Source organism: Aythya ferina, assembly GCF_964211825.1.
Source record: "Aythya ferina genome assembly, chromosome: 3".
NCBI lineage: Eukaryota > Metazoa > Chordata > Aves > Anseriformes > Anatidae > Aythya > Aythya ferina.
This window is the reverse complement of record NC_140298.1, coordinates 86,290,292-86,305,498: the sequence shown is the minus strand read 5'-3', so window position 1 is coordinate 86,305,498 and position 15,207 is coordinate 86,290,292. Positions and strand designations below refer to the sequence as shown.

Below are 15,207 nucleotides of genomic sequence, written 5' to 3'. Positions count from 1 at the left end.
ACATTCATTGTCTGAAGTTTAACATCAGAAGTTAAACTGTTTGAAGTTTTTAAAAGTGAATCTTGTAAAATACAGCACTCTGCTGTGTAGTCTGAACATGGCTGGTGTTACATGATTGATGTCTGGTTACAGTGTTGATAATTGTGAACACACCTGTTGCCTAAATTTGTTACTTGCAAAGGTATTTTAAAAATAGAAGTAAACAATGCTGCTTATAATTGTTAGTCTGTGAATCTAGATGGCCAGATTATACTACGTATATTGACAAAGTTCCAATGACAATGGCCAAGTCTTAATACGCAAAACCCACAAAACTTTGACTAAAATCAGAAGTTGTTATGGTTGAATTTAAAATGCGGTACTTCTTTCTACATGCGTGTTTGACAATTTTTTTTTCACTATTCATATACTTGAAACTTTCAACTTGAGACCTTATTGGTTGGTTTGTTGTTGTTTTTTTTTTGTTTGTTTGTTTTGTTTTTTTTTTTTGTTTTTTTTTAATTAAGTCTGAAAATACTGTTTATGATGCAGAGCATTGCCAAATTGAGTGGTGAAGAGTGACTGTCAAGGATGATACTCCTCAGAGTAGCACTGTAATGGAAAAGCTAAGCCGTTCAATTGGATTAGCATTCTTAAAGATTACTACTTTAACCAGAGGTCTTATGGCCTCGTTTTGCTGCTCTAAATTATGTAGCGAACTCTTAGAGTGGTAGGTGGTGTTGCTAAATAAGGAAAATCCTCTGGATTTGTCAAAAGTTCAGCAAGGTTAGATACCAGATAGCGGAAATTACATTTAGTAGCAATCCTTTAATGTCCTACTGGCATTCTATTGATAACAATGTTAAAATGAATATTTTGAATTGAATTCTCCATTTCATGATATATATATATATATATTTTATACTTACCATGAATAATGCTGAGGGTGATGAAGAGTTACTTTCCCTTAGTACTGATCAAAAGGCAGAGGTAATTTTTCAGTCAGACTTCTCATGTACCATAACTGGAAGCTGTGTGTTTACTCAAATTAGTAACATGAGGAAGAATAATTAAACTGAGGCTGCAATAAACAGTAAGATCCTGTAGTTTTAATTACACTGGAAGAGATGGTGCCGTTGCTATTAAGAACATTTGGCTAAACAGATTGTTTTTATTCTATCAAATTTAACAAATGCAATTTATTTTTATCGCTGCTTTCAGAAATGCTGCATCTATACAGAGAAAACTTTCATAGAAAATATATTTATATCTTCTTAACTAAAAAAGGAAAATATATAATCTAACAACTTATTCGTACTGTTAAAGAAATTGGAGATTTTAGTAATAGTTTCTCATGTGCTGTTGACTTCATTGCACACTACTTACATGATAAAAGCCTTTTGCCTTTGAAAAGAACTGTTTCTGGTTAGGTCTTTTAGTACTGGTCAGTGTGATTTTTGTTCTTCACTTCTAAGAGTGATTTTTGTTCCTTGTTATCTACCGTAATAATGACTTTTTTCCTCTCTCCAGACTAGCTATTGCTGTTCTCAGATAGCCGCTATAAAATTAATGTAGAGTTAGATTGCTTTCTTCTCTCAAATTAGACTTCTGTCAGAAGCATGGAATGTTTTCTCTAGTGTTGAAAAAAAGATTTTGTTCATCTTTTAAATAGCAGAAGAAACCTTTTCTCCCTTCAGAAATATTTTCCTTTTCTCCCTTCAGAAATATTTTCCCTTCTTGTCTGTTTTTCTAATGGAATTGAAAATGTGTATGGCCACTCTGTGTTCTGCATATTGACTAGTACCAAGAAAAAACTGGAGTGGGGTACACACAGAGACATTGAGTATGTGTCTTCACACATAAGCACTCAATATTCCATGGTGATTCCTTTTTACCTTTAAGCAGCCCATCAGATTATTCGTTTAGAAAGATTTTGGACCTAAAAGATGCTTTCCTATTTTTTTTCTTAATCATGGGAGCATCTTGAAGTAATTTGTTATTTTGCTTTTGAATTCAGTCCTGTGTCCTGGTTTCAGTTAGCACAGAATTAATTTTCTTCCTAGTAGCTGGTGGAATGCTGTGTTTTGGCTTAGAATGAGAAGAGTGCTGATAACACCCCGATGCTTTAATTGTTGCAGAGCAGTGCTTATACTAAGCCAAGGACATCTCAGCCTTTGCTCTGTCCTGCCAACGGGCAGGCTGGGGGGGTGCAGTAAGAGCTGGGAGGGGACAGACCCAGGACAGGTGACCCAAACTAGCCAAAGGGGTATTCCATACCATCTGACGTCATGCTAAACAATATATAGGGGTGGCTAGCCGGGGGGAGGGGGCCGGACTGCTCGGGGTTAAGCTGGGCATCGGTCAGCGGGTGGTGAGCAATTGCATTGTGCATCACTTGTTTGTACATATTATTAGTAGTAGTACTAGTATCATCATTGTATTATTATTATTATTATTATTATTATTATTATTTTCCTGTCTTATTAAACTGTCTTCATCTCAACTCACGAGCTTCACTTTCCATTTCTCTCCCCCGTCCCAGAGAGGGAGGGGGGAGGGTGAGCGAACGGCTGCGTGGTGTTTAGCTGCCAGCCGGGTTAAACCACGACAGTCTTTTTGGCGCCCAACGTGGGGCTCGAAAGGTTGAGATAACGGCAGATCTGACCAGAGTGTGTTAAACTAAAATTGGTATAAGTATTAGACCTGCTTAATAGTCACTTGTCATAATGCTGATTGCTTTAATCTCAACTGTGCTGCGCCTGTTTTCCAAATTGAGTATTATAGCACGTTATTTTCCGTATGTGCTCTCTGTCATGTTGTTTATCCTCTCCGGGCCCTGGTTTCAGACCATTATGGTACTGTGTGTTGTATCAATGGCTTATGAGATGATGAAATATCTGGCCATGACTCTAACCTGGTATTTGTACTCAGTAACATCTTCGATTCTATACTTTGGAAACTGTATTTTGGAAACTATTAGCAATTGTATCTGTTGCCTTTTTTCATTAGGGAGTCAATCTGTGGAGGGGAAAGGGGAAGATAATTTTTCTTACTTGATCACTCTCCCTTTCTCCTTCACCACCCCTGTACCCTCCTTGATCACTCTCCCTTCCTCCTTCACCACCCTCTTATCCTCCGAGTTTATTACAATAGCTCTCCAAGATATTGAATATCCTTGGGATACTCAGACCAGCATAGTCCTGTTGTTCTGCCTCCTGAATGCACTTCAGGTTCTGCTTAAAGTTAAACAACTACTTATGAAGCTCATCCGGAGATCTGCCCGGAGGCAGTATAGTTGTGGGTGGCAGGGAGTATGGGTGGATATGGGCAGGCATCTAGAGCAGTTGGCACCCCCAGTGTGTTGGAAATTCACCCCTGAACAATGGCAAAATCCTCAAAAACTGGCAGAATGCTTGAAAAAAAGGTGTAATGATTCTGGCAGTTCCAAAGTAACACAAATCATTGTAACGTGCTGGGGCCTGGCTCATGCCTATCGAGCTGCCATTGATACTGCTGTCGACTTAGTGACAGACCCTGCGGCCACTCCAAACCCTGTGACAGATCCAACGGCCACTGTGACCCCTACGGTGGATTCTGCAGCTGCTCCAGTCCCAGCTCCTGCAACTGCTCCAGCTCCAACTCCAGCTCCTGTAGCCGCTCCAGCTCCTGTGGCCGTGTCAGAGAAACGAGCTGTAGCAGTGCAAGTTGACCCTGCAGAGGGCATTCCAACCCCTGTGGCAGACCCTGTAACAAAGTCAGAGAAAGGAGCAGTAGCAGTGCAAGCTGCCCCTGTAGAGAAGGTGAAAATATGGTATAGAAATTCAAGTCGTTTAGAACGCAGAGAGTCTTCTGCCAATCCAGGTAAGGCTTCTGCCAAAACTAAGTATAGAGATGACGAAGATGATGACGACGCTGGGCCGTCAAGGATTCAGGAGGAGGAAGATGAGGATGCCGAAAGAGCAACAGTAACTACCCGAAGCCTAAACGAGCGCGAGCTACGAGATGTGCGAAAAGATTTTGGTCGCTGTATAGGTGAGCAGCTTGTCACCTGGCTGCTCCGGTGCTGGGACTCTGGAGCCAATTGTGTGGAATTAGACGGCAGGGAAGCCAAGCGGCTGGGATCCCTTGCTCGAGACGCCGGCATTGACAAAGCAATTGCAGATGGAGCACGACCCACCAGCCTCTGGAGGCGTCTCCTCTCAGCTGTGAGGGAAAGGTATCCCTTCAAGGAAGATATTTTATGTCTACCAGGCAAGTGGACCACTATGGAGAAGGGAATCCAGTACCTGAGGGAATTAGCCATACGGGAAGTGATTTATGAGGATCCAGACCTCAAACAAACATCCACAGATCCAGATGAAGTCAAGTGTACACGACCCATGTGGCGGAAATTTGTACGGAGTGCACCATCATCATATGCCAGCTCATTGGCAATAATGGCCTGGAAAGAGGATGAGGAACCCACAGTAGGTGAAGTGGCTAAACAACTCCGGCAGTACGAAGAAAGTCTCTCCTCTTCCTTACAGGCCTGCGTCTCAGCTGTGGAGAAACTTTCTGAAAAGGTTCACCAACTTGAAGAGAATCTATTGTCCTCCCCACCTGAACCAACCAGTGCCCACCGACCAAAGGAGAACACTTGGGAGAAACTTTCTGAAAAGGTTCACCAACTTGAAGAGAGATTATTCTCCTTCGCACCTGTACAAAGCAGTGTCTCAGCTGTCAGGGGTAGGCGTTCACCCACACAAGGAAGACGATATGGTGGGTACTCACCCCGTGCCACCCTGTGGTTTTACTTACGAGACCATGGAGAGGACATGAGAAAGTGGGATGGAAAATCTACCGCGACCCTAGAGGCACGGGTACGTGAGTTGCAAAAGAAAACAATCAGGAAAAAGGGATTCTCCGAAAAGTTTGCTGCTCCAACTTCCAGCAGACAGTCCTTCAAACACAGAAACGAGGAAGATTCTGACCAGGATTAGGGGGGCCCTGCCTCCAGCCAGGGGGAGGAAAGGGACAATCGAGTTTATTGGACTGTGTGGATTCGATGGCCTGGCACATCACGCGCACAGAAGTATAAGGCTTTAGTAGACACCGGTGCACAATGTACTATAATGCCATCGAGCTATAAAGGACCAGAGCCCATCTATATTTGTGGAGTGACAGGGGGATCTCAGCAGTTGACTGTATTGGAGGCTGAAGTGAGTCTGACTGGGAATGAGTGGGAAAAGCACCGCATTGTGACTGGTCCGGATGCTCCATGTATCCTTGGCATAGACTATCTTAGAAGAGGATACTGCAAGGACCCAAAAGGGTTCCGGTGGGCTTTTGGTATTGCTGCCTTAGAGACAGAGGGCATTAAACAATTATCTACCTTGCCTGGTCTCTCAGAGGACCCCTCTGTTGTGGGGTTGCTGAGGGTCGAAGAACAGCAAGTGCCAATTGCTACCACAACTGTGCACCGGCGGCAATATCGCACCAACCGAGACTCCCTGATTCCCATCCATAAGCTAATTCGTCAATTGGAGAGCCAAGGAGTGATCAGCAAGACTCATTCACCTTTCAATAGTCCCATATGGCCAGTGCGAAAGTCTAATGGCGAGTGGAGACTAACAGTGGACTATCGCGGCCTGAACGAAGTCACGCCACCACTGAGTGCTGCAGTGCCGGACATGCTGGAACTTCAGTACGAACTTGAATCGAAGGCAGCCAAGTGGTACGCCACAATTGATATCGCTAATGCATTTTTCTCCATCCCTCTAGCAGCAGAGTGCAGGCCACAATTTGCCTTCACTTGGAGGGGAGTCCAATATACTTGGAATAGGCTGCCCCAGGGGTGGAAACACAGCCCTACCATTTGCCATGGGCTGATCCAGTCTGCACTAGAGCAGGGGGAAGCTCCTGAACACCTGCAGTACATCGATGACATTATTGTGTGGGGTGACACAGCAGAGGAAGTTTTCGAGAAAGGGAAGAAAATAGTCCAAATCCTTCTGAAAGCCGGTTTTGCCATAAAACAAAATAAAGTCAAAGGACCTGCACGGGAGATCCAGTTTTTAGGAATAAAATGGCAAGATGGACGTCGTCAAATCCCAATGGATGTGATCAACAAAATAACAGCTATGTCTCCACCAACTAACAAAAAAGAAACACAGACTTTCCTAGGTGTTGTGGGGTTTTGGAGAATGCACATCCCAAATTACAGTCTGATTGTAAACCCACTCTACCAAGTAACTCGTAAGAAGAATGAGTTTGAATGGGGCCCTGAACAACGACAAGCCTTTGAACAAATCAAGCAGGAAATAGTCCATGCAGTAGCCCTTGGGCCAGTTCGAACAGGACCAGATGTAAAGAATGTGCTCTACACTGCAGCCGGGGAGAACGGCCCCACCTGGAGCCTCTGGCAGAAAGAACCTGGGGAAACTCGAGGTCGGCCTCTGGGGTTTTGGAGTCGGGGATACAGAGGATCTGAGGCCCGCTATACTCCAACTGAAAAGGAGATATTGGCAGCATATGAAGGAGTTCGATCTGCTTCGGAGGTGGTCGGTACTGAAGCGCAGCTCCTCCTAGCACCCCGATTACCGGTACTAGGCTGGATGTTCAAGGGAAGGGTCCCCTCTACGCATCATGCAACTGATGCTACATGGAGCAAGTGGGTTGCACTGATTACTCAGCGGGCTCGAATAGGAAACCCCAGTCGCCCAGGAATATTGGAAGTGATCATGGACTGGCCAGAAGGCAAATACTTTGGGATATCATCAGAGGAGGAGGTGGGTCGTGCTGAAGAAGCCCCACTGTACAACCAGTTGCCAGAGAATGAAAAGAAATATGCCCTGTTCACTGATGGGTCCTGTCGTATTGTGGGGAAGCATCGGAGATGGAAGGCTGCTGTATGGAGTCCTACGCGACGAGTTGCAGAAGCTGCTGAGGGAGAAGGTGAATCGAGTCAGTTTGCAGAAGTGAAAGCCATTCAGCTGGCTTTAGACATTGCTGAACGAGAAAAATGGCCAGTTCTCTATCTCTACACCGATTCATGGATGGTAGCAAATGCCCTGTGGGGATGGTTACAGCAATGGAAGCAAAACAACTGGCAGCGTAGGGGCAAACCTATCTGGGCTGCTGCATTGTGGCAAGATATTGCTGCTCGGGTAGAGAACCTGGCTGTGAAAGTACGCCACGTAGATGCTCATGTGCCCAAGAATCGGGCTACTGAAGAACATCAAAACAACCAGCAGGTGGATCAAGCTGCTAAGATTGAAGTAGCTCAGGTGGACCTGGATTGGCAGCATAAAGGTGAATTATTTATAGCCCGATGGGCCCATGACACCTCAGGCCATCAAGGTAGAGATGCAACATACAGATGGGCTCGTGATCGAGGGGTGGACTTGACCATGGACGCTATAGCACAGGTTATTCATGACTGTGAAACATGTGCTGCAATCAAGCAAGCCAAACGGTCAAAGCCTCTTTGGTATGGAGGACGATGGCTGAAATATAAATATGGAGAGGCCTGGCAGATTGATTACATCACACTCCCTCAAACTCGCAATGGCAAGCGCCACGTACTTACAATGGTGGAAGCAACCACCGGATGGCTGGAAACATATCCTGTGCCTCATGCTACCGCCCGGAACACCATCCTGGGCCTTGAAAAGCAAGTCCTATGGCGACATGGCACCCCAGAAAGAATAGAATCAGACAATGGGACTCACTTCCGAAACAACCTTATAGACACTTGGGCCAAAGAACATGGTATTGAATGGGTGTATCACATCCCCTATCATGCACCAGCCTCCGGGAAAGTTGAACGATACAATGGCCTGTTAAAGACTACCTTGAAAGCAATGGGCGCTGGGACGTTCAAAAACTGGGATACGCATTTGGCAAAGGCCACCTGGTTAGTCAATACTAGGGGATCTACCAACCGAGCTGGACCTGCCCAATCAAACCTGTTACGTACTGTAGATGGGGATAAAGTTCCTGTAGTGCATGTAAAAAATATGCTGGGTAAAACAGTCTGGGCTACTCCTGCCTCAGGAAAAGGCAAACCTATTCGTGGAATTGTTTTCGCTCAGGGACCTGGATATACTTGGTGGGTGATGCAAAAGAACGGAGAGGTCCGGTGTGTACCTCAAGGAGATTTAATACTGGGTGAGAATAGCCCATGAACTGAATTGCACCATGTTAAATAGTATATTATACTGTATGTTATCACTACCATGATTACTATAGGTGACTAATTAGAATGTATGGAAAAGAGTGTAACCTGAGCATGACATAAATGGTATGGAATAAGGGGTGGATAGATGTCCTGGTTTCAGTTAGCACAGAATTAATTTTCTTCCTAGTAGCTGGTGGAATGCTGTGTTTTGGCTTAGAATGAGAAGAGTGCTGATAACACCCCGATGCTTTAATTGTTGCAGAGCAGTGCTTATACTAAGCCAAGGACATCTCAGCCTTTGCTCTGTCCTGCCAACGGGCAGGCTGGGGGGGTGCAGTAAGAGCTGGGAGGGGACAGACCCAGGACAGGTGACCCAAACTAGCCAAAGGGGTATTCCATACCATCTGACGTCATGCTAAACAATATATAGGGGTGGCTAGCCGGGGGGAGGGGGCCGGACTGCTCGGGGTTAAGCTGGGCATCGGTCAGCGGGTGGTGAGCAATTGCATTGTGCATCACTTGTTTGTACATATTATTAGTAGTAGTACTAGTATCATCATTGTATTATTATTATTATTATTATTATTATTATTATTTTCCTGTCTTATTAAACTGTCTTCATCTCAACTCACGAGCTTCACTTTCCATTTCTCTCCCCCGTCCCAGAGAGGGAGGGGGGAGGGTGAGCGAACGGCTGCGTGGTGTTTAGCTGCCAGCCGGGTTAAACCACGACAGTCCTGCTATTCATTTTCATTGTGATAAGTGTGCTGCAGTGTTGATTGTAATACCTGTTCCTCCTGTTGTAAAAATCCGTATTCCTTACCTGTCCCTTAAGAAATATGTATATATTTTAATATATATTATTTTTTGAACAATTATAGAGGTCCTCAAGTTCAAGCTACAAAAGCTGCTGCTGGTAATAAGAAGTATGATCTGAGTAAATGGAAATATGCAGAGCTTCGTGACACCATCAATACATCTTGTGGTAAGTTTTATTTTCTTATTTCTGAGAGAAAGAAGTCAAGCCCACATATACAAGACTGCAACAATATGTTTCAGCTAAATAGTTGGTCCAATACATGGTGCTAACGTGTGTTCATCCTTAATGCAGTTCAGATCCTCTTATGTGTCTAATGAAGAAACCTGGGAATCAGTCTCTTAGTATCGTGAAATTCAGCAAAATTAAAGTGTGTTTAATAAAGTGGACAAATAATTTGGATCTCAAAGTGGAAGAACCATGTATATCTAAGTCAAATTAGCTTAATTAACTCCATCAGGCTCGGTGCCACGTTTGGAGAGATGTATCCCTGGAGAGCCTGTCCCAGTGCCCAACTGCACTCTCAGTGAAGAACCTTTTCCTAATACCCAACCCATCCATTCTTCCCTGATGCAGCTACATGCTGTTCCCTCGGGTCCTATCACTGGTCACCAGAGAGGAGATCAGCACCTGCTCCTCCACTTCCCTCCTGAAGAAGCTGTAGACATTGGGAAAGACTTTGCATTGTTTCATTGGGAAAGATTTTTGTCTGCACCTTAAAAACAAGCACACGGTCCCCAAAAGCATTTTTGCTTTCTGTTCAATTGTTCTGTTGAATTACAACAGAGGTTTGTGCAACTGCTGAACAACAAATCAAAATACCAAATCAACAGAAAATATATAAGCTTTTAGTTGTCTTTGAAAGTACTTCATTATTTTTAACTCCTTCTTCAAAGAACTTCAAAGAACTGCTCGGTTACAAAATTTCAATTTCCTGCTAATTTAATGTATTAATGTAACAACTTGATGTACCTATCAATACAGAAAAACATAAACATAAATGACATACCATAAATCATCCTTCTGATTTTCTCACTCCTCCCTTCTTTTCTTATTTTTGAGACAGATATCGAACTGCTGGCGGCTTGCAGAGAAGAGTTTCATAGAAGGCTAAAGGTGTATCATGCTTGGAAATCCAAGAACAAGAAACGCAATGCAGAAACAGAACAACGTGCTCCCAAATCAGTCACAGACTATGGTGAGGAGAGAGAAATTCATATTTATATTAATTTTGATGAAAGTATTCCAGAGAAAACATTTCTAGAACAAATTTTGTTGTTATGTTGAAGGCAATTGTTTTTTCAAGAGAATTTTCATATTAATAAGGTAAATATTTTGAAAAGATTGGAACTGGCGAATATTTTGCAGAAAGTAGAATATGTTCATAATAGATATATTGAATAGCTCTTCCTAAAGCTTTTTTTTTTTCATACCAACTCATATACCAACAACATTTCAATACTCATACCAATTCATATTCCATACCAAAATTTGTTAGAAATTAAAATTGGTTCTTGATTTGGTAGTGCATTTACAGACATCTTTATTAAATGTTTATTGCTATGCTGCTTAAGACTAAGAAAAATTGTTTTCCATTTATAAAGCCTTGGTTTGCATTTTGAGACTTCTGAGACTTTATTTTTAAGATAGTTCATACTAGTTCTGACCTTTGTAGTTAAAATATTGCAAGAGTACTGTTAGGTGTAATTGTCTGCACTGAACTATCGGTAAGACTGGAATAGAGATTCAAAACAGTTCTCACAAATAGTCTGGAGAACTGTGTATGTGTTTTTTGGTGCTAGGAAAAACATTTGGAGTCCAGGCAAAACAAAAAACCTTGGGTGGTTTCTCTTGCTTTCACCCTTTCTTAAGATATAGATATGTAGATGCCGATGCTTTTAAAGAGAGTTAATCATTTCCTCATTCAAGTTGCCTTATATATTTCAGGTTACTTTTTTCCTTTTATGAATTCTATGAGTGTTGATACTGCAATTTTTGATTATGGGACTACAAATTTTGCAGAGTGTCTGCTTTCATATTAGATAGTTATTCAGCTGATTTCACAGATGGGTGCTTATTGCCAAAGCAATGCACTAATGAAAATCAGTGACTGACATTGAAATTCAATGAGAAGGTGTAGGAGTTACTGTGTTACCACTGCCAAACCTGAAAATGAGGTGCCCAGTTTCTGGAGGTATATAGATTTGGTAGTGGTGGTTTCGTTTGGTCCAGTGATCATCTGATAAAACAAGAGTCTACCAGATGAACAGAATCACAGCAAACTGATACAATGATTCAGACTTCCTGTCCTCTGGTCCTGGCTGCAATGGGAAGAGGCAGAGGAAAGGGCAGATGGGGACAGGATGTTTCCACCAACATCCCATTAGCCTGGGCTTAGGGCACAGTCCGGGGACATGGGAAAAGTAGATCCCAGGTGCTCTACTTTTTCTCAGTGTCAGTTGTTATACAAAGGTGTCTACCTTCTATTGATTCATTTACAGAGTTAGGCATTGCTTGAGCATTACCTGAGAATTTGAGTTTTTCAGGCATCTTTCATTCAGATATATGGGCAGGGGAGATCTGGACTCCTAGAAAAAACCTCATCAAAGACTGGGGTCTTGTGGCCATGCCTTGTGATGTTGCTTTCAGTGCTTAAGAAAGCTTATGAATAAAACAACGTGAAAAGGCATTTCAAGCATTTCTGCAAAGTAGTAAGTTGTTTTGAATTAGAGCTCACAAATTTTGTTTGGAGCTAAATAGCTAAAATAAATATTCATGTATTTTATTGCTGATGGGAAATATTAAAGAGCAGAAAATCTTTGGATTTCTGCAAGTAAAGCTTAGAATATTCATGTTCTCATCACATTTAGCTAAAATGAGAAATTTGCAGCATTCTCTCCAGTATTTTTCAGTGCTTTTTTTCTTTTAACTTGAAATATGGCTTCATATTTCTGAAGACAAGTCAGAATATAGCAGTTCATAAGAAAGTCACTGAAACTTTAGGTATTCTTGATAACGTCAGAACTAATTCTTTTTATTGCAAATAATTATACTATATGAGCATTTCACATCTATGTACTGTAATTATCCAAGAAGGTAGTGGGAAGGAACTCTGATTTCTTAGATGTGTAAGCTAAAATTCTTCTAGGTGTCAGTGGATGTGTGCTTCAAATGATGATGTTTTCTCTTTCCATCTTTTCACTTATGTCATATGATTTTAGAGTTATCCTTTGATTAAAGTCATACATGCAGTACAGGATTTAAACAGGTTTGTGTGCTATTATTAGAATAGGCAGTTTTGATATTAGTAGAGGTCTGGGAATTAAAGATGTTTTTGATAACAAATACGAAAAATTAAAAGTACTACAATAATTATGAAGACACTTTTTGCAGTCTGTACTTGGCATGTGTACAACTGAGGTTTTGAAACAGGTATTGTAAAATAATCAGTTTCAAAACCAAATCCAGAAAAAACTAGAAGCAATTGGGAATCTGTAAAAGCTGAGGAAAGGAGACATTATATTTATGTCAATGAGCAGGAAATGAATAGAAATAATTAGCTCAACACCTATGTCTCTCTATTTGTCTATCTTCAACATTGGTGAAAAACAAGGTAAATAAATTGTAACTTTAAAAAAGATCAGCACTTTTATGCTTTGTTCAATATGTAATATTTGTTTACAGATTTTGCACCATTTTTGAACAACTCATGTAAGTGGGGAGATGGTTATTTAAGCTAACTTTGAAGATTAGGAACACTCAGGAGCTCTGTACTAATTTTATTTAATCCACTGTTTTGCTACATATGTACATGGAATTTAATGTTCAAATAAAATGCTATTTTACTAGCATTTTGCAGTTTTCGTCAACCAAAGGTTATTATATGTCACTCTTCTAATTTATTAATGTACATTACTGTTTATTTTCCTGAACTCCTTCCCATTTGAGCCATCATGGGAAGGGTGAATAAAATAATCTTCTGATGTAGGTTATTTGAAGGGATAATCTCCATCCCCCTCCAAAATTGTATTTCTTCTAACTACCATACTTTAATGTCATTACATGTTTTTTTCTTTTGTTGTTGTTGTTATTGTAGCAAAACTGTGGAATTAACTTAAATTAACAGCTCTTTTCCTAGCACACAAACTAACATTCAGGTGGTGGTTTCTTTTAAGTAAATAGCAACTTTCAGTAGTGCTGAAAGTTAGAGGCTGTATTGGCTACTTAGCATTCCCATCATATAGATTTACTCTTGAATTTAGGTATGCATAGGATTAGAAATGTCTTAGCAGCTGCCATTACAGTACAAAAAGTGTTTGACAATACTAAAGCACTGATTGGCTCTGATAGATGCTCAGACAATTCACAGATCATAGAAGTAATGTGCTGTGGACTGTAGGCTATATTTTAGTATGAAACACATGCTTTATCAGATCTGGTGTATAAATGTAGTGTTCATCTATTATAATCTATTTTGTTTTTCTTGGTTTTGCAAATGTGGACATGGGACAAAAAATTGGAGACATGATCTATAAAATACTTTTTTTTTTTTTTTTTTTTTTTTTAAGATCCCACTCTTCACATTTAAAATACTATCTTTGCTTGAATACAAGTAGAACTAGTTTCAGGGTACATATGTAGTCCACTAGTATTGTTCATAACTGTAAAAAAATAAATTATAAGAAGTGATTGTCATTTTTCATCTATTAAATCTTAGCTCAACAATTAGTTTTACTGCTTTATAAGCAATGGACAAAAAAGGAAGCACCGAGCTGGTAACACTGATATTATTTTGTACAAACTTTATAGGTTGACATTCAGAATTTCTTAAACAGGGTACTCATTATAAAACTAAAACAAGATCAATAGCTTTTTTTGCAGGAGACATTTAAAGAAGGGATCTTGTTTGTAAGAGCATTAACTATTTAAAACTGATTGTAATACTGTATATGTAACAGTAAGAAAGTTGATGAGTTGATGAGAGTATTTGTTTTGATTCAAAAGAAGGTACTTCTCCAAAGCCTGAAATAAATGTGTGGGACTCCAAGGGAGTCAAAAAACGCACGAGAAGCGATCATCCGAAAATGAAACTTTAAAAGATTTCATATAACTGTCTCCTGGAGAAGTTTGGTCAAATGACTTTAATGGTCTGACATAAATACATTGAAAAAGAAAGTGGCCAGAAAGTAGTCCTAATGCTGGAGTTTAGTACGCAGCAATTTAGGCAGACAGTGATTTTTGAAGGCTGCTTTGTGGTAAGCAGTTATTTGTCAACATTTTTATTAACAAGTTAGTGATTTCTAACAGTATTGCATATCCTTGTTTGTCAAAAGAAAAATCTCTGTGTGGTGCTTTGTATTACTATAACTGAAAGTGCTGCTTTGCACAGTAACCTGGTTTTACAAAGAGACTAAACTGGAGCATTTACTGATTAATACTTCTGGTTGATAAGAAATTTTATATAGAAAGTTATACTTAAAATACTAATTTAAAGGAAATTGTGATATTTTATTTGCTTCTGTCTAAACTTACTTTAGGTATGCCATTTACAAATTACATATAGATACAATAGTTAACACAAATCTTTTCTCACCAGTGTTGTAGCACACGCATTGTATGAGATAGCAATACATTCAGGCTTGATGAGCCTTGTATTTAGAGTCTCCCAGTTGCGTTTTTTGTTGTTGTTGTTTTTAGTTTGGTGATCAATCAAGCAAATCATAATATGCATTTTTTTTTGTTTGTTTGTTTTTGTTGTATAATAGCTCAACAGAACCTGACAACCCTACAAGCCAGGCAGAAGGATATTGAAATAAACAGACAACAGCGTTACTTCCGCATTCCCTTCATTCGTCCCATGGACCAATACAAAGACCCCCAGAACAAGAAGAAGGGTTGGTGGTATGCACATTTTGATGGGCCATGGATTGCTCGACAAATGGAACTTCATCCTGACAAGGCACCCATTCTCCTTGTAGCTGGTTGGTATTGAAAGCAGAATTTGGATGTTGGAAGAGTTCAGAGCTTATGACTTCCTTTTAGAAAGGAAGCTGATGATACAAATTTCGCAAGTTGTATCCTCTTTCATCAGCAGTTCAAGTCTAGGCAGAATTTGAGGATTTGGAACTGCTGTTGGTGGTGGCCAGATGTCATGGACCATCATTTGGAGGTGTAACTAGTCACATGGTTTACTTTTGCATGTACTTAAATCTAGGAAGTCATTGACAGAGAATCCTATTTGGCAATCTACATG

The 15,207-nt window shown here is 40.6% G+C and overlaps 1 protein-coding gene across 16 annotated transcripts in view; it reads left to right on the top strand.

Moving 5' to 3' along the window:
• The window catches only part of MYO6 (myosin VI), a 115,786-nt gene that overhangs the window by 95,656 nt on the left and 4,923 nt on the right, over nucleotides 1-15,207 (top strand). For 14 of the 16 annotated variants that reach the window (XM_084512349.1, XM_084512354.1, XM_084512353.1 and 11 more), the window contains 4 exons: nucleotides 9,019-9,122; nucleotides 10,021-10,152; nucleotides 12,639-12,665; nucleotides 14,720-14,935. In XM_084512349.1, coding sequence (XP_084368475.1) covers nucleotides 9,019-9,122; nucleotides 10,021-10,152; nucleotides 12,639-12,665; nucleotides 14,720-14,935 — 479 coding nt within the window. The remainder of the gene's footprint in view (nucleotides 1-9,018; nucleotides 9,123-10,020; nucleotides 10,153-12,638; nucleotides 12,666-14,719; nucleotides 14,936-15,207) is intronic. The other 2 variants (XM_084512355.1, XM_084512357.1) reach the window with 1 other exon arrangement.